The following is a 27,950-nucleotide window of genomic DNA, read 5'->3' on the forward strand; positions in this document are numbered from 1 at the left end:
GCCAACCTGAATATATTTGTCCACTGTAGTCTGTAGTATAGGCACTGACACACAATGCTTGGGATTTTTTCTAAATGGGGATACGATTCCCTCTGGAGTTGAATTCTGCAACATTGAAATACATTGTGTTAACCCATACAAGGAATGGAAGTGAATATCAGAGTAAAAAAAAAAACATTCTCAGGATTTATTGTTGAAAATAGATATGGTTCTTATCAAAAACAAAATTTCAACTGCAGTCATGTAAGATATAGAAAACAATTCTTTTGGCAGTCGATATCCATTGTAAAGCCTTATGTACACTTCGTATAACATCTGAACTCATTAAAGCACAGATTGCAGAGGTCATTTGCTTGAAAATGCCTTTTCCACATTGCAGCACATTTTGTCCTTTTCTACTGAAGTGTAAAATATACTGGCACAGGGCAAGCTTGAACTGAAGACTGCAAGGACATTAAAGACTAAAAAAATAGCAGGATGCTCTTTGTTCCAAGTGACCCCTTGGAACCTCGGGGCTCTAGCATTTGCTTTTGTACAATATCTACTTGTAATTTGGCTGAAGCAATATATCTATTACCCGAAATCCCCTCTTGGAAACTAACAGCCTGGTACCCTGGTACACTTACTTTTCACACCATATACATATATGAACAATAGTTTTATACTGTGCAAACTGCAACTGCTAATAATCCCTTAGGGCCAGCAGAAGGTATCCTTGAATATACTATAAGAGTGAGGTCGATTCTGCATGTCTGCGTGTGTGCTTGCGCGCTTGTATTTTACATACTTGAAATGTACAGTAAATGAATGATTGACATCTTCTTTCTGTGTACAAAAGACCAAGGTGTATGTTCATTACCATGCAAGTGTTGGGAAACATTTTTGTCTCATCTCAAAAGACAGAACACACACAGAATATTCAATAACAATCCCTTGATAAATAACATCATACAAGTTAGTACATTTTGGGAGCCAGCTTCCCAACATTTTCTCTGTGATCATATTCAACATTTTGATTCGCTCAGAAACTCCTGTATCCTTTCCTCTGTATCATGACATCATGTTTGATAAATAGTGAAATTAAGACCAATGACATTACAAATGCACTCAATAGAGTTTTGTGACACCTAATGGTCCTGTACAGGTTCATACATGGGAGAGTAGGCTGACTTCAAACAGACAGACCTATCTACAGTGTCCATGGTAACGAAAGAGAGGCCCACCTCCCTTCAGGCCTAGTCGGGCGTCTTTAGTACTCTTCCTCTTCACCAAGGAAGTCATCCTCCTTTCAAGCAGCCTTCTGAGGTCTTACCACTTCCCAGGAATGGGCGCGCCGCACTCGTACCACCCTACATAGGTGACATGCGACTTCCCTCCGATCTCTCCGAAGTTGACAGGCTCCTGCCGCATCGCTCTGTAGAACCCTGGTGCAAAGGGACAGAGAAGGGATGAGGGTCTACACAGTTCAGGAACTGGAAGGATCAATGAACGGTTCTAGCTGGCCAAAATACCTTCTCTGCCGGGTAGCTGATCAGCCAAGAGCTGGGTGCCGGTCCGTCCGTCCAGGAAGGAGTCTACGAACTGACAGTGGTCCTCACCATGCCCCGTCTGATCCCCAATGTTGTAGAACTTCCCTACAGACGAGGAAAGGAAAGGAATTTGGGTGCATAGCTATACGAAATAGAACGGTTGCATGTTCGATCGCTCAGATGCAGCATTAACATAATAGCAAATACATTAATGGACAAGCGTCTACCATTGAGAGAGTCGCTCAGGTAGATCTTGTATCTCAGGGAGTTGCAGAGCTGGATGCCCACAAACTTGCGGTACCAAGTCCTCTTCACATACTGCTTTCCATTGCACTCTGAGTAGGCATCAGCTTTAAATGGGAACTGAGTCCAGATGGCGTCTTTTCCTGTAGGGAAGACAATAGGGGGGAAGGCTTACATTTTTTTTTTTCAACTTTATGTTTATTGAGCAAAGTTAAACAAACACTCATTCCAGTTGTTACAACATTTTCCTTTTAAATTCTACTAAATAAAAATCCAAAACTTGTAATCTGTAGATTTCCTTTACTTCCCTGTGCCTGTCCCCATTTTCCGTCATTTCCCCAACCCCATCAACTATTTATGCTCAACTCTGTCATCATTCATTCTCTCGACCAACCAGTCTGCATGCCACCTTCACCTCTACTTTCATCCACACACTTATTCAAACGCACACCCCTACGGGAAGGCTTAATTTATGTGGTCTATATGAACAGGACACAAAACTATAGGGGAGGTTCAACATTAAATGCAGTTTCATTTGGCTGGGATATACTGATGAATAGAGAAGAGGAAGACATTCACCTGAAACATTCTCGCTCACCCGCGGATCCGCTGCAGATGGGAGAGGGAGTGGAAGAAGACTGAGTTGCAATGAATCACATCATCAGAAAAACTTCAAATTATTATACACTCACGGGACATCTTGAATTATTGTGCTACATAAACTCTGACTTGTATTAGGGCCCATTTGGCCTAATATTAAAAATGTTAAACCCCAAAAGACTGGGCTTTGATTGCACAAAGGCAAGAGGCCAATTAAGCAAAGCATTCCCCTACTAGTGCTATCATCACAAGTGAAACCTGAGGATGAAAACACAACTGTTGTGCATTTTAATCAGTGTGAAGTCAAGTGACTACCACCGAAGCGTTCCGTCACCGTGTCGGTGATGTGGCTGCGTTAGAAATGCGCCCCGGGAAACGTCTGGCAAGCTGACAGCACCCCTGGGTCTCAATCAGTCAGGCCCCAGTGCCAGACAGGCTTTGGAAATCAAGAGGCCATGCTGAAATCATTAGACTAACAACTGCCTAATTGCTCACCTTCTGAGATTCTAAGCTATGCTAATCGCAGCCTGATAATTAGCAACATACACAGAGGCTAAGCTGTGGCTTTAACAGGCAACTAATTAGTCTCTCATTTAACAGCAAACACGTGTTGTGAGGGATTCTCTCTGTTCTGGTTCAGTGGATGAGGTCTGTAAGACTTACCTGACTCAGTGCTGAAGGACACACGCTCACTGGAGGGTCCTGGCCCAAACACATTCTTTGGTGTCACTTTGAATTCATAACTGAGAGAAAAAAAGATAAAGAATGGCAAACAATAAATGTGACTCCCATCTACAAAGGAATGTCCCCAGAATCCACATACACAAGAAAAATGTGGAATAGAAACCCTGGTCGCTGTTGTCCACCGTAATCGTAACTTTGTACAGTTTTAAATTTGAATTCCTCCCCTCTCCAGAACTGAGACACTTGATATTTTTATGCTAGACAGCCTTGACTATGGGTCACTACACACACACACACACACACACACACACACACACACAGCTAATGATTATTCCATGTGCGATGTTCAGATGTGCTGGCACTCCTCTGCTGGGCCAGCGGACCCAGCCCAGAGGAAGGTTCTGGTGAATCCTGAGACTCCAGATGCTAGCTGCGACCGAGTGTAATTAAAAACTCAGTGACCGACTCCACCCAGCTTTACTCAGCTTTTGTCTTGCTTTTGCCACTCTGTACGTGCACAGAGCAAAACCAAACTTGATTAACTGCATGGGCTTTGGGAATACAACAGATTATGGTCATACCAGTAAAAAATATCCTCACTAGCAGGCTAATTAAATGTCGCCTGTTGATGAGGTCTACTAAAAGCCTTGCTAGTGCAATCAGCTACTAGCCCTGGTGCTTGCTTTCCATCTCTAGAACTGCTGCTGAACAATAGGAAAACTAAGAGGAATGTGTCCCTCTTCCTGTATTGCCACCAAGTGCTTTTTATTTCTCCATCATCAATTAAAAGAAGTGCACCCAACATTATGATGTCCTGCAATGCAAGTTATGTACCTGCTCTCTGGTTTGAGATTCTCCACGGCTGTGTGTGTCTGGTTGGTCGTCAGTATGGACACCTCCTCCCCATTGGGTCCTTCGGTTTTGGATACAACCTCATACTCTGACAAAGGAGAAGAAAAATCCCCAATGTGCATTTAATAACACAAACACACTCTCACGTTTTAACTATGAACAGCTGCACATTAACAACCTCATTAATATGTTAGCGGTGTGACGTTAAAATACAAAATTTCATTTTAACATGACATTTTAACGAGAGAGATGTGAACGTTTAGGACAGAACACAAGGTTTTGGGCGAGTGGTTGCATTGATAGACTTCGCCTTGAGCATCCACATGTGATGTCTTCCTCTACAATATGTTGTTATTATATGGACACATCACATGATTGGGCACAGATGGAGTACAATAATACATTGCAGACTCACTAGCTTTAACAGAATCTAATAGGCTCCTTATGTTGACAGGCTCAACTTATCCATGGTCATCACTTTGTCATTTGTCACTTGTAAAAAGTTTGTTTCCAGCGGCTTCACTGAACATCCACATTAAGATTGTACATTCAGTGCCAAAAAAAGAACAAAAAACACTTTGCTAATCAGCGACTCACTCCGTCTTTTACACTGTGAAAGCTCACCCTTTCGCTTGCATGTGCTGTACCTTTGGTATCGTTGTCTGATTTCTCCCAGTCGAGGATGACAAAGGACGAGCAGCCCTCCACTGTCACCACAGTGAGGTTGGAGGGCGGTATGCGGGGCGGGCCGGTCACATTCTGCTCACTGGCCTCCTCTTCGGGGAAGTAAGCGAGGGAGGTGGTGATGGAGCACGGCTCATCTGGCTTCTTATCCGTCTTGTAGATCACATGGGGAGCTGTGGACAGGTAAAATAAGAGAGGAGAAATTACATTTATTCACTTATTCATTCATTCTGCTGTGTTATACCTGTATAACACCTTTATGTCTGATGATCGAAGACAAGCGAGTCGCCGATTCCGACGGTGAAGCGTTTAAACCTGCAGTGGAGATGTAGAATGACCCTGATGAAGTCTTACCTACGAAGCGCTTGTTGCCCAGGGCGTCGACATCTGACGCAGGCAAGGAGCTGAATATAGAGGAGTTTTCATACATGTCAAAACGGCTGCCTGAAAGGAAACGGGATGATGTGGGGATGAGTCTGATGTGCCAGCATTCCCTGGCAGCTCTCGCTGTCCTCATTTTTACAGCTCTGGCCCAGGTTAATGGGCAGCCAGCACCTGCTCTGGACTACATTCACGCTTTCTTTCTGCCTCTTTCGAGTTTTTTTGCCTTTTTTTTCTTTCTTTCTCTCTCTACCTTGCACACAAATAAAGTCACACATGCATATTAATTGTAAAATTTGCCCACCACAATATTAACATCTGCTTACACCTGATGATGCGTTCACTCATACTCGAATGCTGTTCCAATCACGTGCGCTCTCACGTTCACCGTGTCCAATTTTCATATACAATAACTGCACCCAGGTATGAAAGCTGCTATTATGAGTTACGCGGATCATCCTAATACACATTAACAGCTACAATCATTGAGGTTACTCGTACTGTTTAATGCCGGGGCAGAGGTGGTTGTCTGCTTGCGTTCGTGCTTGGGCTTGGCTGTGACCAGGAATGGCTTCAAGATGGACTCCTTCTCTCCTTGTTTCAGGTCCATGGGTTTGTCTGAGGACAGAGGAGGAGGAGAGATCACTCTTGTCATCTGACTCTATACACAGTTGTGATCCATCTGCTCTGGCCATCCCCACTGTGCAACTCAGCGGCCTCTTCCTGGCTGCTGAAAGATCAGAGATCGCTTGTTGCGCAACAGCCCTTGTGCTCTTTAAAAGGGGAAAAAGGGTCGGCCAGAACATATTCGCTGAAACCAAGGATGCACAGATGTTCAGAACCATGCATTTGCACACACACACACATACACACGCACACATACACACAAATACATCGGCTGCATGCGCACAAATACACATACTGTATGTGGAGTAGGAGAGAAAGGAGAGAGATAGAGAGTGAGAGAAAAAAAGGAGAGAGAGAGAGGGGGGGGGGGGGCAGAAAAAGCTTCAGCAAAAAAAAAGCCTGTTGAGAAGAACTGTAATGTTTAGACAACTGCAGTATTTTATACAGTGTACATTGCAGTGCAAGTTGTTTTAAGAGTTGTGAGCACTTTTTTAATCACAGAACATAAGATGAGAAAAAGGTGCTTCAATGTACTGTAAGAGAGCGTTCCCTAAGGCTTGCTGTGGTGATAATAATAAAGGACAAGGTACAGCACAGTGCAGCTATCGCTGTTGCCCTCACCATGGTCCCCAGGTTTCCCCACCAGGTTGGGTCTCTTGTTGACAGGAAGAGAGGGGTGCAGAATTGCAGTGGAGCCTGGGAAACAGAGTCCATTGCAGGGTTAGGAATTACAACTGAAACAGAACATGGTGGTCAGCACTGAAGATGAGATACAGAACTGAAAATAATTGATTTGTTGGTTATTTCCATAGTGCAATAATTGTGAATGAATGCCACGTTTATAGATTTGAGGACAGGGAGAAATAGTAATACTGTGTGCTGAGAAATGAGCACTAGTATTCAAACACAGACAGAATACACAAGCAACAATAAAGTACAGAAAAGCCAGACAGATTGGATGTGAAACTCCAAAGTCACTTGTGAACTGCCGCCACACTGCACTGCCATGGTCTGTGACTAATGAAAACCATGTCAACTTTTAATAACCTTGAAACTATAAACCCATGCTTTAACCATTCACCATAAAAGCCCCAGAAGAATAATAATCAGAGGAACTTAAAAATCATATGTGGATCCTAAAAGAAAGGTAGCAAGGCCCAATAGCTATTTTATGTCTGATCTTATATATCTCCTAAGAAAAAAAAAAGTTTTGAATTAATCCTCAGATACAACCAGGCCAAATTTTCCACAATCACTGCATTGTTCCTGTTCCAGAGAGGATACGATAAAATAAAGCACCATTCAGGCTATGAGATGGAGACCGGCTCAGTTTCACTCTTTTTTGGACACGGGGAATGAGGGAGCTTTAGCGAGCCGGATAACTAATCGTACGGAAGTGCGAGGCTTTGTAATGAAGACGCTTGAGCTCCAAACTGTCAAACTTCTAAACGTGAGGAATCTCCTGTGATTCAACGTTCTTCGACAAGCATAATCTTTCTAAATCTCTGTTGTGGTAGGTACTTTCTTAAAGGAGGTGGAGAAAGTCTGGGAGGCGTGACACCCGAGATTTCCCCTACATGTTTCATATCTGAGGTGCTGAGTGATAGTCCAGCTTATATGAGCTGGGATCCATTTCCAGTGAGCGGCACTGAGGAGGGTCCCTCCCATCTTCACTTGGCCTTCTCTTATCTCAGAGATTCATTAGTGGTCATTCTGTCCACCAGATACTATAATGGTCCAAACTCTCCATGTTGTAACAAAGACAGCTCATAAATATTTCTCTTGGCTTGTTTCAACTCTGGCCGTTGCTGGAACTGACCTCTACATGGCTCCTTCTCTAGTCCGTATAAATCAATGATCTCTAGCATATACTCCCAGGAGGAATACGTTGAGCCTATCAAGACAATCTGAGACCACATCTGCCAACAAGTCTGATTAACACTAAGAATAAGTTTTAGGAATGCTTCTGGCTCACAAAAGGTATAACTATCAGCTAATGGCAAGCACATGCTGACATAAAGCCACACTTCACATCATGGTTACTCAGTAATTTAAATGTCAATCTCAGGACATACAAATAGATGGGTGTAAGCGAAGCATGAACAAGTGACAGCCTCTGTAGACTTTCAAAGGACTGACGTCATGCTAACTGGGCTGGAAATGAGATCAGAGCCATGGCGATGTGATGCGATGTTTGGTCTGCCAAAGCTGTCACACAGTGCACCCCGCGAAGACCAGGCTGGGCCTCTGGGGTGCCAAAGCCCTCACTGCTGCATAGTTAATGCTGCTCTGATCTGTGAGTTAAAACAGCAGCAGTGGTGTGAGTGCTGGTTTCTGTCAGATACTCTCTTCTCCGGGCGAGAACGTGAAAATATATGCAGTCAAAACACAGAGATTTACCTTCCGTCCAGAAAAATATTCCCAGAGAAATGCATACCACTGTTTCACATCACTGGGATTGTTGCTTTTGCAATACACACTCAGAATTCATGGATGGGATTCACAGATGGACACTGTCCATTACACACCTGCAGTCCACTAAAACCAAGGCTTTGAAATGAATTCAAGTTGAGATGCCAGTGCATTATATTGTATAGTGTATAATACTGAGTTCTATAAAAAATGTCTAAGACACGCTCTAATTCAATGTTTTGCCAGAAGCAGACTTTGCACCAGCCTTTTGTATTACACAGAGTAGCAACGTGTTATTTGGTATAAAATGAATGACAAACACTTTCATATCATATCCTCATATTTCACACAGGCTGTTATTGAGTTATTTTATAGACTTGGTGTTGATTCCTCCTAATAAAAATGCAAAGCCTTCAGACAGACTGACAATTCATTAGAAGTTTTTATATTTGGATATGTGTGTAGGGCGGCAGGCAAGATGAGTATATTTTTTTCTGTAGAGCTGCTTCCAGAGAGCCTTGCGACTCCTTGAAGACCTCTGAAACCGTCCAAGTTTCCAGAAATAACACACACCAGCTGTGACATGGGACTGAAGCACAACCTCTCCTCACAAGTCCAAACAACAAGGAGTGAGAGGAGTGTCACCATTAATACATGTGGTCCAGGCGTGGGTTGCATTACTATTTGAGATGAATTCAATTACTGTGATAAATTGAGCCTGCCTGGCAAAATGGAAACAATGTGATTGACCAAAAGGGGCAAACCACATCCACCTTTCACTCCAAGCAGGCTAAAGCTAATTTTCAAATAATTCAAAGCAGTTCAGTAAGCAACTGACCCAGGTCTGGTGTAGTCATAACTGCAGATCCATATGTGCAATAGTCTAAATAAGGTGGAGTGAACAGGTATGCCAAAAACCTGGTGACAAATAGGAAAATATTTGGCTTCAGTCTCAGTCTAGTATAGCCTAATGACGCTATACGTATTGGACAACACAGACCAAGACCGGACAATCACGCTGACAGACGGACAAGCTGCCAAATCACAGAGCACAAGAGGATTGTGACAAAAGCACAGGTCAGTCTGACTGTGTGGGACGGGACATAACAGTGCCTCTTAGGTTAGTGGGTGAGGGACACTGAAGGGTGATGATCTCGGTTTGTCTTTACCAGTTTTATCTTTGGACCACACCACAGGTTTGGGAAGAGCATGGCCCTTATGATACTCCCCATCGGCTGTTGGAGGGAGAGAAGGGTCCGTTATAAAATATCTGCATGTCTTTTGTGTCAACATGCCAAACACACACTAATATGAGAAAAACACCACGGGGGAGATTTGCAATGCAATTGGGATGCACCAAAGGAAAGTCAAGAAAGAAAGTCTGTTTTATGTACTTTCCAATAGTCTGTGTTTTTTTTTTCCAGTGAGAATACAGCTGGACAGTTGTTTGTGTTTTCAACCACCTGGTTTTACAGATGTTATGGATATACAAGTGGAACTGGCATGACTTTAAAGCATAACATCTATCTTTTGACTTTTCTTCACCTTCCACTCTTCTTTAACTCTTTTGGGTGTGGAATTTGTGCAGTGTGTGTGTGTGTGTGTGTGTGTGCGAGAGTGAGTGAGTGAGTGAGAGAGAGAGAGAGACAGAGAGAGAGATAGAGAGATAGACAGACAGACAGAGAGAGCGAGAGAGAGAGAGAGACTGGCTGTGGCGGCAGTGCTGGCTGCACAGTGCTTGGCTTGGCATGCCTGGTGTAAATGTGGTGTGTTCTGGCCAGTGCTGCGGCCAGACTTCCCACCAGGCCAGCAAGAGGGAACGTAAATCATGTTAACGATCCTGACCCCAGAGACGCCACTGCTCCTGGAGGTAAAGGTGTGAAATACACACCGAATAGGAGGGCCTCAGAGAGCACATGTGGAAGAACGTGGGAGACATGTGGACTGTAAGAGGAGGTAAAGAAGAAGAGAGGGAAGGAGAGACTATCGCAAACATTCAAACACAATGTGCCTCATTTCACTGACAGACCCTGTGCTCAATCAGGAGCCGTGCCACCCAAAGTGGTGGTTGTGTGTGTTTGTCTCCCTCTGTGTGTGCACAGCCACAGAACAGAGTGTGAGAGTGATGAGGGGAGAGAGAGAATAATCCGAGGTAGTCATATGGGGAGGGGATAGAGAAAGAGGCGAAGTGAGTGCTCCATTACCCCCAGGCGTGATGGAGCTGAGGGAGGAGTTGGAGGCCCTGGGTGGAGAGAATGGTCTGAGGCCGTTAGGAGTGGAATAAGGAGACACCCGGGTGCGAGACTGCGTGGTGTTTCTGGCTGTCGGTGTAGCTGATGAGCTAATGGTAGAGCGAGGAACAGCAGCAGTGGATAATCTCTGGATGCCAGTACCTAGATGAACAGAAAGGAGGGGGGCAATTGGGGAGGTTAGGGATGATCCACTTCCAAGCACGATAGCTTAACCTGGATGGAATAAATTATATACCATATCAGTGAAAAAGAATGTGGAAGAATGAAATGGAGAGTGAAATGAGAGAGGCATAAATGAACATTTGAGTCTGAAAGTCAGCTGGACTGCTCTGGCTGTGAGTGGTCAGGGGTGGGGTGAGTGTGCTGGGCTGAAAATGGAGGCAGAGATGGAGGCAGGAGTAATGATGGGGTGGAGTGGGGTGGGGAGGGTGGTAGGATGGAAGTGGAGTAATGGGGAAGCAGTGACATCATCCAATGGTTTGATGGACAGTTGGAAGTACCACTGAAACGTTGGATTCCATGTGGCTTGATGACAACAGAGATGGTAATGGGACAAACTTGTCATCGTGTTTACCCTGATTGTTACTACTGGCCTTCTCTGTAGCCAGGGCAGGTCTTGGCAGAGGCTTGCCCTCTTCTGGTGGACTAGGAGCTGTGTGGAAAAAAACTGGCTATTTATCCGAAGATAATATTTATCTGAAGATATTCTTGACTTTTAAAGGGGGCATGTCCTACCCTTTTTTCTTAGAAATTTTTCATCGTAACATATCCCCGGAAAACATGAGGTAGCTGTTGTTGGTTTTCAATTAAATGTATCTTAGCAGGGTATTTCTTGAATACATGAAATGCTTGAAGAGTAAACTCTCAGATGTAGAAGAGACTATAATGGACTGTGATTGGAAGACAACACCAAAGTACCCCTCAATTTACATGACACCCAAGGGTATGTTGATATAAATACTGTTACCTGAGTTGATTAATTGGAAAGATGTAAGCATTTTTGGAAGGGGTGTTACTCAAAGACAAAGACCAGTTGTGATGTGTTAAATGGAGATAATCTGAAGCTGTCTAAATCTTTTAATGCCAATAACTATTGATCTAACATCTCAAGCAGATTCAGATTTTGACAGTGTCATTAATAAAGTATTGATTGAACACTCATAACAAAAAAATGATTTATAACAATATGCCCCCTTTAAAATGTCCTTTTAGATTAGGACTTTAGAGCTGATTTTGGATTGCTGATGGGAAAAAGTAGGGTCTTTACCCGTAGGGACTGGTTGTCTTGGGGTGACCCTGGTGGGCGGAGAGTGAGTCCTGGTCTGAGGCTGAGGCCCAGGTTGAGGTTGGGGCCTAGGCAGAAGGTGTGGTTGGGGTAGAGGTTGGGGTTGGGACAGGGTCTTGGCCTTTGGTTGAGATTGTGGTTGGGACCTAGGTTGAGGATGAGGCTGGGGTATAGGTTGGGGCTTGGTCTTTGGTAGAGGTTGTGGTTGAGGCTTGGGCTGGGTATTTGGTTGAGGTTGTGGTTGGGGCTTGGGCTGGGTATTTGGTTGAGGTTGTGGTTGGGGCTTGGGCTGGGTATTTGGTTGAGGTTGTGGTTGGGGCTTGGGCTGGGTATTTGGTTGAGGTTGTGGTTGGGGCTTGGGCTGGGTCTTTGGTTGAGGTTGTGGTTGAGGCTTGGGCTGGGTCTTTGGTTGAGGTTGTGGTTGGGGCTTGGGCTGGGTCTTTGGTTGAGGTTGTGGTTGTGGCTGGGGCTGGGGTTGGGTCTTTGATTGAGGTTGTCGCTGGGGCTTAGGCTTGAGTTGGGTCTTTGGTTTAGGTTGTGGTCGGGGTTTGGGCTGTGGTTGGGTCTTTGGTCGAGGTTGTGGTTGGGGCTTGGGGTGGGTCTTTGGTTGAGGTTGGGTTGGTTGAGGTTGGGACTGGGGCTGTGGCTGGGTCTTTGGTTGAGGTTGGGTTGGTTGAGGTTGGGACTGGGGCTGTGGCTGGGTCTTTGGTTGAGGTTGGGTTGGTTGAGGTTGGGACTGGGGCTGTGGCTGGGTCGTTGGTTGAGGTTGGGACTGGGGCTGCAGCTGGGTGTATGGTTGAGGTTGTGGTTGGGACTGCGACTGGGGCTGGGTTTTTGGATGAGGTTGGGCCTGTGGCTGGGTCTCTGGTTGAGGGTGTGATTGAGGTCGGGCCTGTGGCTGGATCTCTGGTTGAGGTTGGGCATGTGGCTGGGTCTCTGGTTGTGGTTGAGGTTGGGGCTGGGTCTTTGGTTGAGGTTGTGGTTGAGGTTGGGACTGGGTCGTTGGTTTATGTTGTGGATGAGGTTGGGACTGAGGGTGAATCTTTGGTTGAGTTTGTGGTTGAGGATGGGGCTGGGGCTTTGGTTGAGGTTGTGGTTGAGACTGGGGCCAGGTCTTTGTCTGAGGTTGTGGTTGCGGTTGGTGCTGGGGCTGGGTCTTTGGTTGAGGTTGTGGATGGGGCTGGGTCTTTGGCTGAAGTTTTGGTTGAGGTTGGGGATGGGGCTGGACATGCCCTGCATGTCTATGTCTATCTGTCTGGGAGACTGTCGCAGAGGCAACAGTGGTGGGAATGGACAGTGGAGGGAGGAGCTTGGGAGCTAAAGGGACATCCAGGAAAGGAGGGAAGACAGTTCTGGACAGGTCTCCTCCTCCTGGGTTGTGCGAGAGAGAGAAAATATGGCAATGATGCCACAATACTGTACTGTAAATACAATATCAAATATAATCTTCTGTAGGATAGGTTCTTTCACAAAACAAAATAAAACAAAATGTATTTTGATTATCTAGAAAACAATGAAAGCAGGAGATAAAGACAGATAGAGGACAGCACAAATTTAGAACAACAGAGGTGTTTGCCAACAGCTGCTGGCCTGAGATCTCAGAGCTTATCCTGGACTAAACTACAAGTTAAAGAATGAATTCTACCTGGCACGAGTCTGATAGAGGGGATCCAATTTCAAAGTCAAGCAGCCCATATGGAGCTGTTTGCAATGTAACAACCGTGTTACTACACACAGACTCAGCTACCAGGCCTAGTATGCCTGTGAGTGACAGCCATCCAAATCTATTGGCTGCGCCTAAGAGGCTGTGAGACATGAGAGTTTAATGACTGCTGATTGATCGCCTGTCGTGGGATTCTGGTAGACCATTTGAGATTGATTGTTCAATCTGATCAGATGTTTACCTCAGTGACAGAAAAAGAGAGAGAGAGAGAGAGAGAGAGTGAGAGAGAGAGAGAGAGAGAGAGAGAGAGAGAGAGAGAGAGAGAGAGAGAGAGAGAGAGAGAGAGAGAGAGGGAAAGACAGGGAAGGAGAGCAAGCAATAGATAACATGGCATTCCAGGCCTTTAGTACTTCTACTCATCTTTATGGCCATGTAATGTTTACACTCCCTCTGTTCTAGGGTTTGGAAAAGTAGTAAAGACTGTGGTGTTATGGTAGCTGAGTTACATAACAATACATAGATCAGCATACCACTTTGTTCTTGTATGAAACTTTTCATGTACGGAACATGGTAATTCAGTGGAACTGGCCAACCAACCAGAATGAGGAATCACAACACAACATCCTAACTAATTATTTCTTTAGCTTGCCTCGTTGAAAAGAATCAAAGTGTGTCAAAAAGCTGGCTTTGTCCAATTTTGATGAGGATTGAGATTAAATGTGCAACTAAAAGATAAATGTGGGAGAAGAGGACAAAGGAAAAGGACAGGATAATTCAGATTCAAGGAAAGAAGGAGAAGATAATCTTAGAGAATCTGCTGAGTTCCTGCTGGAGAGAGTGGTGCATGCAGTTTTGTCATGCAGACTTCACACCATCTAAACAGCATCCGGCTGAAAGCAAAAGCCTCCGAGTTGTAATCGGTAAAAAATGGTGATGAATAAACATCAATATTGAAAGGAAATGTCTGACAGTGAAAGTGCACAGGGAGTGAACATATATATAATCTCATGGAATGATTTAAGGGCAAGGATGGGTCACAAATGGATGGACAAAAGGCAAAGAAATGAGAGACAGACACAGGAAAGCTGAGAAATACAGTGGACACATTTAAAGTTTGTGGGACGTGACTGATCTGTAACGGATTGCGTGAATCAGCAGCACCTACAGTATACAAGGTTCTCAGTGTTGGTCAAAGGTCATTCTCCCTCTGAGAATGGGAACAGCAGCCAGTAACATGTGGTTACTGTAGATAAATGGTATTCAAGTCCAGTCCTCTACAGCACTGTTGGCTGGCACACTTGTCTAAGTGATTTAAGATTTGATTCATGATCTATGATAAAAATTGTGTAGATTATATCTTGCAAATTCATCAGTTAAGTGCAGAAATAACTGACAAACATAGTAGAACCTTGAGGCCATAGTTCATAATTCCTATGAGTTACGTTGTTTTGCAAAAATGCCATGCAGCCAAGGCCACCTACCTTACCCTTGTTACAAACCAAACATCTGACACCATTGGCTGGCTTCCACAGGGAGGGCCTAGCTTCTTACTCAGAGCATGCCACTCTTGCTCATGCAGCTCTTTACAAACAAGACAAACTCCAGAATACAGTCTGCCAAGCCTGTGATTGCACACAGCCAGGCTGAGTGCCATGAAGCTCTTTGAAAAAGAATACCATGATTCACTGTTTACCGAATGGCTGTTTGGTGACCAGACGCATTGTGGGTCCAGGAGTTGTACTAGACAAGAGAGTATCCTGTCTAGTAGTTGGAGTTGGAGCTGAGGAATATAACGTTCATTAGGAGATCTGGGAGAAAAGGTCTTATGCCCTGTAGAATGTACTGAAAAAAAACTGGTGTGGATAAACAACGAGCTAAGACTTCCTGAGAGATAGCGATGGAGAAGTCAGATAGGAAGGAGGAAGGTCAGAGGTAAGGTCAAGAGCTTTTCCTGACCCGTAAAAACCTCTGACCTTAGCTATAGGTCAGAAAGGTCATTACCAAGGGTTGTCTTTGGGGCTATGTTCCGGAAGAGGGGCAGTCTGACCTGGGTCCTGTTATTGAGAACTGAGAAGGACAAAGGCAGATGAGGTCAATATCAAAGAGTCAGTAGATCAACACTTAAGATGCCCTGCAGAGTCCTGAAAAAGACAGATTGTGTCAAGTTAGAATATTGCTGCATATTGGCCTCCATACAGTAATACTGTATATCACAAATCTTGATTCACAACCTTTGATTGCTAAAGAGCAGAATTAGTGGGCTTGCTGCAAGAAAGCACACTTAATGTTAGTCTAACATTAGTCTATTGTCCTAGTCTAACATCTACTCCTATATATATTCACCTAGAAACATCATTCAAACTACTCAGCTACTATAGGAATGAGAGGTGTGTATTCAACTTTTTATTTCAAATTATTTACCAAACAGACCTGTCTAACTAACCAACTGTCTAATCACCTGTCTAGCTGACCACCTAACTGACTAACCTAACTGACTAAACTGCCTAACTAATCACCCGTCTAACTGACTGACCTCTCTAACTTAGGTATTCTTTTTTTTTTTGTAAAGATTTATTTTTGGCATTTTATGCTTTATTGACAGAGATAGTGAGAGAGAGACAGGAAGGTATGGGAAAAAGAGGGGAGGACATGCAGCAAATGACCGCGGGCTGGATTCGAACCCGGGTCACTGCGGGAAAGACTGAGCCTTATGGTATGTGCTCTACTCGGTGAGCCACCGGGGCGCCCCAAACTTAGGTATTCTTATACTACCAGCAGCTTGCAGCAAGCCCACACAGTTTCTCCAAGAACTGTTTTTCTATTTTGCTATGCATGCCAGCATGGACAAACAGTTTGAACACAGCTTTCCTCGTCACCTGCAATAAACCAGAAAATGAAGATTAAAATTACACCATACTGGATATGATGAGGTCCTGTCTGGGAAAGGATAAATCAAAGATCTAGTTAAAATTCTTCCAGTGCTGAGTCTTAAAGCAGGGGTCAGTGTGAAGGGCTGAAACAGACATTTCTGAGCAGTGATAAATCACAGTATGCTGTAAAAATTCTGCTGCTGTATTAAATAGGGTTCAGTGGGTTTGACCATAGGCTGGAGCGTGTCTCTATTGGCTTACCATGACGAGGAGGAAAGGGGAAGGAGTGCGGAGGTGACATGAAGGGTTTCTGGCGGGAGAAAAGGGGACAAGGGGAAGGAGTTTGTCATTAGTCAAAGTTTGTAACGGATCAATGGAGTCACATTATCAGCACAACAAGAAGCCCCACTTGTAAATTAACATTCTGTCCTCTATGCATCTTTCTCTCTCTGTCTCTGTGTCTCTGTTGCATAACTCCGTGGCCCTCTACTCCATGTCAAATCTGTAAACTCCCCGGTGGGCAGCTCGTTATTCCAAGTTTCCCTCTGGAAGTGCCAGTGTTGCGGCTGATGCTCGGCAGCTGTGGCATTTTATGAGCGAGGGGCCAGGCGCACGTGACACAACGGCATTGCAGAAAAGTCCGAAAATCAGTGCCAACAGTCCTCTCTCCATCTTGCTCTTCTCAACTCCCCTCCACGCCACTGTCCTTTCTCCCCTTTCTTCCCTGACTCTTTTTCTCTCTTTTCTTCAACTCCACAAGTTAGCTAGCCATGGACTGCTCTCTTGGCTTGGTCAGCTCTGGCTGCACTGATGCTGTTTCCATTCAGCAGTTGGATGGAAAATGAATGATGCAAACAACCCTGAGACCATCATACACTCACTAAAGCTCACAACACAGCCTCTAAAGCATATTACTGCCTGTACCAAATACACACTCTGTTCCCTAAAATATTTATTTGGAGAAAGAGCAGTACACCTGTGCAGTTTCACTATTTTCACTTATTTATCAGTTTCATTTCATTTAGCATGTTATAGATGACAATAAGCCTATACTGTAACAATAATCTATAAAAAGATCATAGTAATAGTAAATAGTGACAATTTCAAAGAAATTGAAAATGAATGTGTCCAACACATACCACAGGCTTGACAGGACGTGGTTTAAAGGGTTTCTGGATGGGCTTCTCTGGAAAACACAACACAAAAAACACCAAAGAAATCAGTACAGTGGAACTAATAGAAAGAAATGGAACTAATTAAAACCACATTTCAAACATGCTTTGCTCAAGATGTGGATCATGATTCTTGATTGAAAGAGAGGGGTCCTCAGTAGTGAGCCAATGCAAACTAAACAGAGACATGGTTTTGGTTCAGTACGCTGCTTGATATTTCCTGGAAGGAAAGGGTTTAGGTGACGTACCTCCCATGTTGGTGTTGTGAACGACCGGCTTGCTCCAGCCGCCACTGCCCTCCTTAGAGGTGGGCTGGACCCCGAACTCGTAGGCTGTGTTGGGCTTCAGGTTATCAATGACCGTGTCGCTGGTTGGGCACGTCTGATAGTTCCACTTCCTGCTCTTCTCACGGTAACGCACTGTGTAGTGTCTGAGCCAAAGACAGAGCAAATTGATTACAAATTGATACAGATTGCTCTACAGACAATACAGCCTATTTATTATTTGATTCATTTTTGCGTAGTGGTCCCGTAAAGCTCAATGGGTGCATGGCACTAACACTGGCCAGGGTTAGGGGTTTGATTTCCACTTAGGCCACCCATGCAAAAAATTGTATGCACTCATGGTACTGAAGCACTGCAGAAATGTCCATTTTAACAAGTCATTGACTCTTTTTGTTTTCCTTACAAACAAGTGAAAATGTCTACCCATGGGGTGATATAATTTCAGTTGTTTCCAATGCAGTTTCACTTGTTTTGAAAATTGTGGCAACATCTTGAAATAAGGGTTGCTCAGTCAGGATGTGAGGGACTGATCCGGACGCTGTGACAGAAATCTACAACTATTGCTGCAAAAGGAGCAATGCATGTTTCTATTCCCTCGTTCACGAGGCACAGATGAAACTAACATTAGATATAAAACCGAGAGAGGATTTATTCCAGGAGGCAGAGCAGGGCGAGGTCAAGCTTTTCATCATTTTTTCCAAAACTGCTCTCTGTATAAAAAGAGAACAGGGGGATTTCATTGAGAGGAGGAAAAGTGTGTCACTTAGGCTGCGTGGGCGGACTCCTCTCCTAAACACCTGTATGCACTCCCTATCCTGGTTCCACTGCTCAGTAACCTGAGAGACTTAAGGGAGTTATATACTGCTAGTATCAAGAGTACCGAGTTATGCCAGATTCTCTGCACCGTGTGTGTGTGTGGGTGTGCTGCGTGTGTGTGTGTGACTCATCCTTCCTCCATCTGTTTCTCTGCATACCTAAACTACTGTACAGTCAATATACATGAAATGAAAAGGCTGAAAATGAATCTTCATGCGTAGGTGTGACTCACTGTTCTTTTGGCACATCTGTGCATCTTTACTGCCCTGTATCTCTCTGTTTTTGCTCTGTGGCATGACGATCCAGCTCTGGAAAATGACTGGAACGGGAACGGTCTGACTGGACTGGTGTGAAGAAGACACCTCGCAGCCCATCCAACTGTCCCCACTCAACCCTACTCTCTCTGCAGTCACTCACTTTGTGATGGGTGTGTGTGTGTGCGTGCATAAACTCACCCATCCTCAAGACAGTCATTCATGATGTTGCCTTCATAGGGAGTCTTCAGCAGCGTCCCCCAGGACAGAAGAACGGAGGTGGGCGTCACAGATCCAATGACCAAGTGCAGCGGCTTCTGCAGTTCCACTTTACCTGAGGGGGAACAAACATCTTACTTCAGTGTCCATGTCCACCTCAACGCCAAAGCGTTCATGTCTGAATGTCACTTTCACTAAATCACTTTGGTGTTGATTTCTTCATATTTCCAGTTCAGTTCTTATAGATGCATTTGTTACCTGTGCACTGTTTTTTCACGTCGTTGGCTGGGATGGGCTGGACAGCGATGAGGTACTTGGGCTCAGCATCTGAAAACAAGCAGAGGGACAGACTAGAGGTTAGTTCTATGGAACCTCTGCCTGCTCCTTTATGTGCCGACATGAAACAGGCCAGGACACGGCACAGGAGAGGTTATGTTGAGGCTAAAGGCCAAGGGGCTGGGAGGAGGGCGACCAGGAGCTGGGTTGTTAGCGGAGGCCAGGGATGCTGGAGCAGTCCACACCGAGCCTCCACAGATGTGCTCTTGCCTCTCAGGGAGGCACAGAGTCAAGCCATGACTAAAAGGGTCAAAATACAATACACATGTGTATCGTAGCAGTCCGTTACACTCGTCTCCCAGCGGAGTTGGAATAGATCATGATTGTGAAACGGAAAGACAGGCACAAACACACACGTATACAGTCTTTCTCACCGATCTCGGTCTCATAGGGCTGTCCGTTCTCAGGCAGCTGGATGTACTGTTTGGAGAACATGCTGCTGCCGTAGCCCAGGATGTAGCCCTCCAGCTTGGTGTCAGCGCTGGGACGCAGAAACTTCATCACGATGGTGTCTCCTGTGGCGTTGATGCGTACCTTCATGTTCTGACGTCTCACTGAGGGAGGCAGGACAGGACACATTGTTCCATTCAAGTATTTTCTCTGTCTTTTTTTGTGATACTGAATGAATAGCTTGCATGGTAAAAAGTACAGAGTAATCATTGCATATATGCATCTACTCTTAATAACCTGCACCTTCCCAGACTCAACACTACTCACTGTCTGGTCTCCATGTCATAACACTCCTATAACTCTCTCACAGGTACACACTTAGGAATATATACAGTCAAAGCAGGCTCCTAATGGCGGATTGCTTACTGGTTTAATTGGTCTACTGGGGTATAACGGTTAGCGAGTGTTCAAGTTTTTTGAATAGCAGTGATTGTATTAAGCATGCACAACACGGAGAGAAGTACCTAATAACACATTTTATTGTGTGCTTGCCTACTGGGTGAGAACATTACTTTTATAGACAGAACAAAAATTAAATATCTGACACTTACAAGCATCATAAACTGCATACGTTGCCTCTTCTATGAGGTGTTACTGGGCACAAGGTACTCATCTACTCTCAGAAGTGGCTTTGAAATGGATATAATGTCATTGTAAAACTAAATCTGTAAACACTTCTTAAGAAAACTACAAGTCAGCTGGCTAATGGCGAGTTTGTGTTGGTTTGACCAGAAAATGGTATAAAAAAGAAAAGACTTGTACGTAAATACGCACACGAGCCAGGTACACACGCAAATACACACACACACACACCAACATCAAGTCCCCTTCCAGGCTTGATGTTCCCTGCCAGAATCGGCTTCTTGTCAGTAGAGAGCCCAAGTCCAAATCACCAGTGCTCAGGGACTAAGGTTAGATGAGGACACACACCAAAGGGTGCGTAGTGGTAATCCTGTGCCCAGACCAGCTAGTGTTTACTAGTCTTGGGCAACTATGAAGACTTGACTTGTGTTTACTGTTTGAGAGACCTGAGGTCATGCCTGCAGCAGTGAGGGGGCGTTAAGAGCAGAGACTGCAGAGAGCCGCTTGGCGAGGCATTAAAAGCAAAACCAGAAAGGAGTAAATCAGAAGTAGGTGAGAGACTGGCAAATTTGAATAGTTTATCCCACACTTGACTATAAGGCTTGAAGCGATGCACTCTCTTTCTGTTTCAAGGCTTGTACTGTATTACTCAAAGCACATATCCTTGGCTCTGATTTCGGAGTTAAATGAAATAGTGGAACTTTGTTTGAGGCATTATGCCAGCAGCTGCCACAGGCCAGCACAGAGACAGACAGTGAAAGAGGGGGGAAGCCCTGGATTTGAAAAATACTCTCATGCTTTTCCAGCTGTGTGTTTCCTATCAAAACTGCATTTGTTTTGTTTCTCCCCTCAATATTTCCGATAAAACAATAGGGGATTGGCTCCGTGGAAGAGGGCTCTGAGTGTATGAAACATTAGGAAACTTCTGGCAGCACTTTTGAAACTCCAATACAAGCAAACACTGGCTCAGTCCCACAGCAACCCCGTCCAAAGCCCGGCCATTTGGCCCACACACCGCTTGGGGACTGTTAGACTTATCAGTATTTCCAGAGTAAAATGAATAAAGGTTTAGGAACGGATCCAGTCACAACCCCAATAATCAATCAACTACAAAGGAAAACTATCGACAGTTAGCTAAGCAGAAAAACTCGCTAAGTCGTCAAGTCCCCAAGTCACATGTCTCTGTGTCTATATGGGTGGGTGTGTGTGTGTGTGTGTGTGTGCGTGCCCACATCAAGTCATTTCAGACAACAGCCATTTTTTTCATCATGAGAACAATAGTGATGCAGATGATTTAGACATGACCACTGTTAAATGTAATGTCTTCCTCCACTTTCTTTACACAATAATCTGAAGGATGGGGTTCATCTCCACGGTAACAAGACAGATTAACATGACCAGAAAGTAAAAATAACATACAGCTGTCTAGGTATTTAGCTCCACCCTGGGACTTGACCTTGTCAAGACCATGCGATTAGTGAAGAATAATAACCTCACTAAACCACATGTAACTATAATTGACTCCATAACCTTGCCCTTATTACCCAATTTATCATAGGGAAATCTTTAGAGCAACAGGTACTTCTGCAGTCTTCTTGCAAAAATGCTGTTTTGCAATGATATACAATAATTCAGCATGTCAGTCCAGGTCAGCATGGGGTGATAAGGGGCTGTAAGTCTTATTATGGAGATTAATTCCTTCACTAAAAACATCATGACATAAACAGTCTTCTCCTCCTCACATTATGGGGCATAGCAGAGAAAGTATATAGCAAGTCAACTATATCAAGTACTAGTCAAGTACATAGCGTTTTACAGTTCTCACTTGCATAGCAGGATAAGGCACTAGTCAAAAAAGGATCCTCATCCTGTGAAATACATTATGCATTCCCACTGAGTTGTTTACAACATAACATCAACGAGAATATAACCAATCTATCAACAATTACAGTACCAGCAAACCCATCAATCTGCTAAGAGTCGGCCAATAAACGCGTCAGATTGTACAATAAACAATGCCACATCATTCAATAAACACATCACCCTTGCACTCATCCTGTTTTGAACTAGAAGCCAGGGAGTGTGATCCTCCTGGCCTGAAACGGAGAAACACCCTGTTACTGGAAGGACCGACTGGAAACACTAACTGGAGGCAACTGGGCTCAGGAGACGCCATCTTGGCCCATCAGCGGTGATGGATGGTCCTCCGGGAAAGGGAGTAGGTTAATAAGGTTGTCAGCATATGAGATCAACACACCCTCCCTGTTGCAGACTTAGGGAGAATCACAGGCGATTGTACTTTCAGTCTTAATGTCATTTTTTGTGTGTTTGTGTTTGTGTGTGTGTGGTGTACGCACATAAATCAAGTGTGCATCTTTGTGTGTGTATATATACATTTTTGGCACCAGCTAGTCTGACTCTGCCAAACTACAGTAAGTCCTCTTGGCAGCTTTCTCATGCTCCACTGTCTCCGTATGAGTCCTCTCTCCTATTTTGGTTCAGGAGATGAGGAGAACTGCCTTGAAGCAAATGCTCTGAGAATAAATACAGTGAGATCATCTCAGGACTTTCCATTGAGGCTACGTGTGAACTAATGAACTATAAATATCTGAAGCGTAGCCTCAAACGCCTTGGAGTCAGACTACAAGGCTTGTTTTGTTTTGAATCACACGAGTATGGAAAATAACTTTCTCTTTTTGTTGAGATTGTGGTAATTTTGGTGTATGGAAGTGACACAAAATAATGAAGTCATGTCAGTTTGTCTTGAGTCTGAACAACTGAGCATCACAGCTGGGCTCTACTGACTGCAAATCCTTCAGACCAAATGAGGGTATAAACTCTATATATTGGTACAATATATTGCCCTGCCATCCCCATGTATCACAAACTTCCATATATTCCACAGAATCAATTAAGCTGACTGTAGACACCCACACACACATACACACAGCCGTTGCGTGCATGAGGCTTTGAGTCTGAGAATGATTTTACGCAGCTCTGGCATATGTGGGCCTCTCAGGTTTCTGTCCTGGGAGAGGAGAGGTGGAGAGGGACTTGGCTTCCCGCACTGGGGAGAGAGAGAGAGAGAGAGAGAGAGAGAGAGAGAGATGTTTTATGGCCCTTGGTGAAACAGTCACCTTCATTTAAGGCAATGAAGTGTAAAAATCTCTCTGAGCCCCGTGCCAGCGAGAGCAGCGAGGGTTTGAAATGATTTAGCTAGTGAACAAAAACACAGAGATGCCTCCCAAGGCCCATTTATCGAAATGACAACAGAACTGACCTATATTAGACCTAATGGGAATATCCTGAATCTAGCCCAGGGAACCTCAGTCCACCAAATATCTGTTGGAACTGAGTGGGAGCCTCTTTCATCCCGTCCTCCTCTGGAACCATCCCCGGTCTCAGGCTCACAGAAGGGGGGCCAGGAGGCCTCACCTTGCGGCCCAGCGGGAAAGAGTCGTGCCTGGGATCATACTCCCACGTCCTCCCCTGCCTTGGCTGGTTCTACGCCGGTCCCTCTGCTCTCACACTATATCTCTCCCATGTCAGATTCTACTGAGCAACAGCTGTTTTCCCTTCCCTCGTGGCGCTACTCCATCCCATCCCTCTCCTCCTTCACTCAATCTCTCCTGTCCTATATCTGTCTCCAGCCATCTTTCCATCTCGCTGACCCTCTTTCAACTTCCCCAAAATCCTTTAAATTTGTCTCTCTTGTCCTCCCCTCTCCTCTAGTCATTCCTCCATCTTTCCTCTCCACCTCCTCCTCCTCACCTATATTTCCTCCTCATTACTCTATGCATGATATGAGACCATGTTTTGACTGGCACAACTGTGCGTAGTTAGGGAAGCTTAGTTCTCAGGGGATATGTTGTTCTGGAGCGGACTGGTAGTAAATATTCACTAATATTACAAGTGCTTCAACTCATTCTAATACAGACAGTATCATATACATTCTAACTGACTCTTAGCTGACAGTTATCATATAGAATGAGTGGTGTGTTGTAGAACATCTAAAAATGTAAATGGGACATAAGCACTGGGAAATAGAGATCATCAACAAACACTATATAATCTTGTAATATCTATGACACAAGAAAGCAAACACACACACACTATATTTGCATTTGAGATCACTTTAGCAACACTTCATATCATTACATAACATCTTTCGATCTAAAACCAGGCACTTGTGATCCAAGAAGAACAGATACAGACCTTAAACTTTCCTCCCAAAGCAAAAACACACATACACTCTTTCATCTAGCTCCCAAAGCTGCATACTGTGATTTGTCTGCGAGCCAAGTTCAGCCAGCAACACACTGGAAGCTGTCTAGGAGCCAACCTTTTCCACTGTGCTTGCCTCTTCGTACCGGCTCCACTCTGCTCACTTCAAATCACTTTTATTACCATCAAAGTCTTCAAAGGGTGCCCAACTTTAATTCACACAAAACAGTATGGCTGTGAAGTAGAAGGCCAGAGACGGGAAGCCAGAAATCTTTGTGCGCGTGTGTGTGTGTGTGTGTGCATGTGCGTGTGTGTGTGTGTGTGCATGTGCGTGTGTGTGTGTGTGCACACTCAGCGGTGGGATAATGAGACAATATGGAAAACGCTTGTGGAAAATCTGCTGTTTTCCAAGACTGTCGTGAGAATCCTAATCAGAGAGAGAAGGCTCAATACAGTCTAATCCACTTATTAAAGTGGATCTGTTTTATGGTTTCCTTTATGGCATGTTTGTAAAAGAAACTGCTTGTGGAGAGAAGGTCTAAAACTGTGGTTACTTTTAAGCTGAGGATGAAAATCAACCATGATAGCAATCTGTATTTTCTCTGTACATCTTATCACATGAATAATAAATGCAAAAAACATTTTTTTATAACTTGCATATCGCTGTTGTCATGTAAAAACTCCAATCTTGGTGATTTTTATGTTTTAACTTTAGTTGAAGGATTCCATGCTCCTCTATGGGTTGAGAAAATGTTACCACCCTTGGTCTTATAAAACCCTTTCAAAACCCATTAGATAAACTAAAAATGCATAATGGTCAAACTGACAACAAGGCTGTTTTTCTTAGTTCCTGCAAAGTTTACATTTTGGAGATATGAGGCTTTCAAAGGACTGCGTCAATATGTCTTTTGTTTAATTTAAAAGAGTCTCTTCAGGTGGCTTGACGTAAATCCATTAATGAGAGCTGTAATATATATCTTTATAGAAGCAATAAAAGGTCTCTTGCCAGAAGCAATGAATGAAAGTAATTAGCCAACTTATAAACTAGACAGATAGTCTGCCTTGTGGGCACAGTTCTGGGAAAGCCATCCCACCAGGTCGTCTACAAGCCTAACCCCTGACCCCCAACCTGGAAGCACTTTCATTGGACACTATGGGCAGTAACCGACCCATTTCCCTGTGCCTGCTCACCTCACTTCAGGGAAAAGTGAATAAACCACATGGATCATAAAAACAGTGCCGCACACAGTTTCAAATCAATACGGTTTTGAGTCCCTGACAGGTGGGTCTGGTGATGAAACTTCAAAGATTTTCTTCCTATGGAGTGAACCCACAGTTTCCCACACACAATGAACAATGAACCCACACACATTGCACCATATAGAGCACCTAAATGCCACAGTGAAAGGGCCCAGCTTGCTTTGTTTCCAGGACACACAAAACAAAACAAGTGTCTGGGAAACACGGGGAGGAGCTACATTACGGCCACATGTGGTCATCAGTTGTTATTTGGCAGAAATGTAGCAGATGTTGTTAATTATCATCCATCACTTGATATATTTGATAACAAACAGAAATGCCATATGTTTGTCTTGATAAAGTTACAATACCATTATAATTATCATTTATCCACAGAGCAAATAAAATCCACCTGACTAACTGTGGCAGCATCACAACATATGACATTGAAATTCTTTCATTCATTCTCTTTAGCTGCTTATTCCTATTTTGGGTCGCATGGAGCGGGAGCCTATCCCAGCATGCATTGGGAAGAAGGCAGGGAAACAGGTTGACAGGTTGTCATAGGGCTAATATATAGAGACAGACACTCACACTCACATTCACACCTATGGGCAATTTAGAGCCTCCAATCCACCTCACTTGCATGTCTTTGGACTGTGGGAGGAAACCACAGCACCCGGAGGAAACCAACATGAACATGGGGAGAACATGCAAACTCCACACACAAAGGACGAGGGCCGGGAATTGAACCCATGCCCCTTTTGCTGTGAGGCAAAAGTGCGACCCACTGAGCCAGTGCACCGCCTCACATCAAAGTTAAAGAGCACAAATGATTTCCTATATTTTTCACACTAATCACACTTCAACACTAATCTCCTGTTCCATTCTGATACATCATTTGAAATGCATGGCAGGATAACTTCACAGTTTTCTCTGATGGGGTTATCTCAGTAGATGTCAATAATGCTAATGCAGGTATCACCTACCTCTCCTTCTGCGGGCAGTGGAGGGGCCGGACAGAACTATCCCAGCGATGGAGACCATGAGGAGGAGGAGCAGAAAAGAGTGTGAGCGCTGCATCATCACCGCCGCTCTGCTTTGCTCTGAGTCTCAGGTGTAAGAAGCTGCTGATGCCGTGATCTGAAGGAGCTCGGTTCAGCTGGGAGATCTCGCAACAGGAGTGAGACGCACCGTACCAAGACAGAAGTAAGATCACTCAGCACTAGCTTGATGATGATGAGCTTTGATTTAATCTTTGACAGCAGGATGAGCGCAGGGCTAGCAGAGGACCAGAGTGGCGTTCAGGAGAGTCTGGCAGGTCTGCCTGTGTTGTAGCTGCAGGAGTCGGGCTGGCTATCTGTAGCGGCTGGACTACTTCTCTGAGTTGGTGGCTCTCAGGACTAGTGCAGCTCACTGGACTGGGCTTCTGGATGCAGCGGGCTGCTCCTGCACCATCTATACCTCTATAGTGGAGGGAGGGGACAGAAGGAGCCAGACACACCCACACCACATGCCCTCCCTCCCTCTCTTTCTCTCTTTTTTCTCTCTCTCTCTCCATCTCTCTCCCTCTGTCTCCTGCTCACTCTCTTTCTCTGGAAAAGGAGTGTAAGTTCTCTCTAAGCTTCCCGCCCTCCTCTTTCTCTTTTTTTCTGTTCTCTTTTTTCTCTGCTTAGTCTGGCGTGTCCCCACCAATCCAGCTTTCCATCTCCAAGGGCCTTTTGATACTTTTGCATTGTTCCTCATCTGTCCTGAGACACAGAGGGGGGGACCCTCTGTCTCTCTAATACTCTCTATTACCCCTTCTCCTAGTTTCTCTCACACTGTGTTTGCATATGTGCATCTATTATGGCCTTTATAATCTGTAATCTGTGTGCATTCTTTCTTTCTCTCTCTCTCTCCCTCACACACACACACAATACACAATACACACGTGCACTTCAATCAGGAGAACTGGAAGGAGAATTGGAACAGTCATATAAGCATCTTGTAAGCAAAAGGTTGAAGAGTGTATGGGGTATGGCTGCCATTATACTCCATGGAAACGATGTCTCTCATCCACTGTCTATAAACATACTCTCTGCCAAAAGCAGAAAACACATTAGTAACACGTGCACTGTTGGATACTGGAGACCACCTCACACACACGTGCCATTGGCCGCCTTGTCTTTCTGGTGAAATAAAATGCATCGCAAACACATGCTGACGGTGTTGCATCGTAAAATTCTTTTGAAGTCCAAACTCATCAATCATTGTTTACAGCCACCGAGTTCAGTTTTTGCATGTGTTTGT

General features: G+C 44.5%; 1 protein-coding gene across 1 annotated transcript; it reads right to left on the minus strand.

Moving 5' to 3' along the window:
• Positions 1-174: 174 nt before the first annotated feature.
• Positions 175-26,741, minus strand: abi3bpa (ABI family, member 3 (NESH) binding protein a). The gene is made up of 24 exons (XM_078285928.1): positions 26,648-26,741; positions 19,538-19,717; positions 19,086-19,154; positions 18,810-18,942; positions 17,503-17,684; positions 17,222-17,268; positions 16,344-16,392; positions 15,214-15,279; positions 12,860-12,965; positions 11,671-12,804; positions 11,532-11,617; positions 10,839-10,916; positions 10,217-10,405; positions 9,182-9,247; positions 6,222-6,296; positions 5,475-5,591; positions 4,947-5,036; positions 4,556-4,765; positions 3,891-3,996; positions 3,036-3,115; positions 2,352-2,381; positions 1,757-1,915; positions 1,512-1,634; positions 175-1,424 (listed from the first exon to the last, which is right to left on the minus strand). The coding sequence occupies exons 1-24, from the start codon at positions 26,739-26,741 to the stop codon at positions 1,309-1,311; spliced, it is 3,585 nt and encodes a 1,194-aa protein (XP_078142054.1). The 3' UTR covers positions 175-1,308.
• Between the last annotated feature and the right edge of the window lie 1,209 nt (positions 26,742-27,950).

This window comes from Centroberyx gerrardi, chromosome 10 (genome assembly GCF_048128805.1).
Source record: "Centroberyx gerrardi isolate f3 chromosome 10, fCenGer3.hap1.cur.20231027, whole genome shotgun sequence".
Classification (NCBI taxonomy): domain Eukaryota; kingdom Metazoa; phylum Chordata; class Actinopteri; order Beryciformes; family Berycidae; genus Centroberyx; species Centroberyx gerrardi.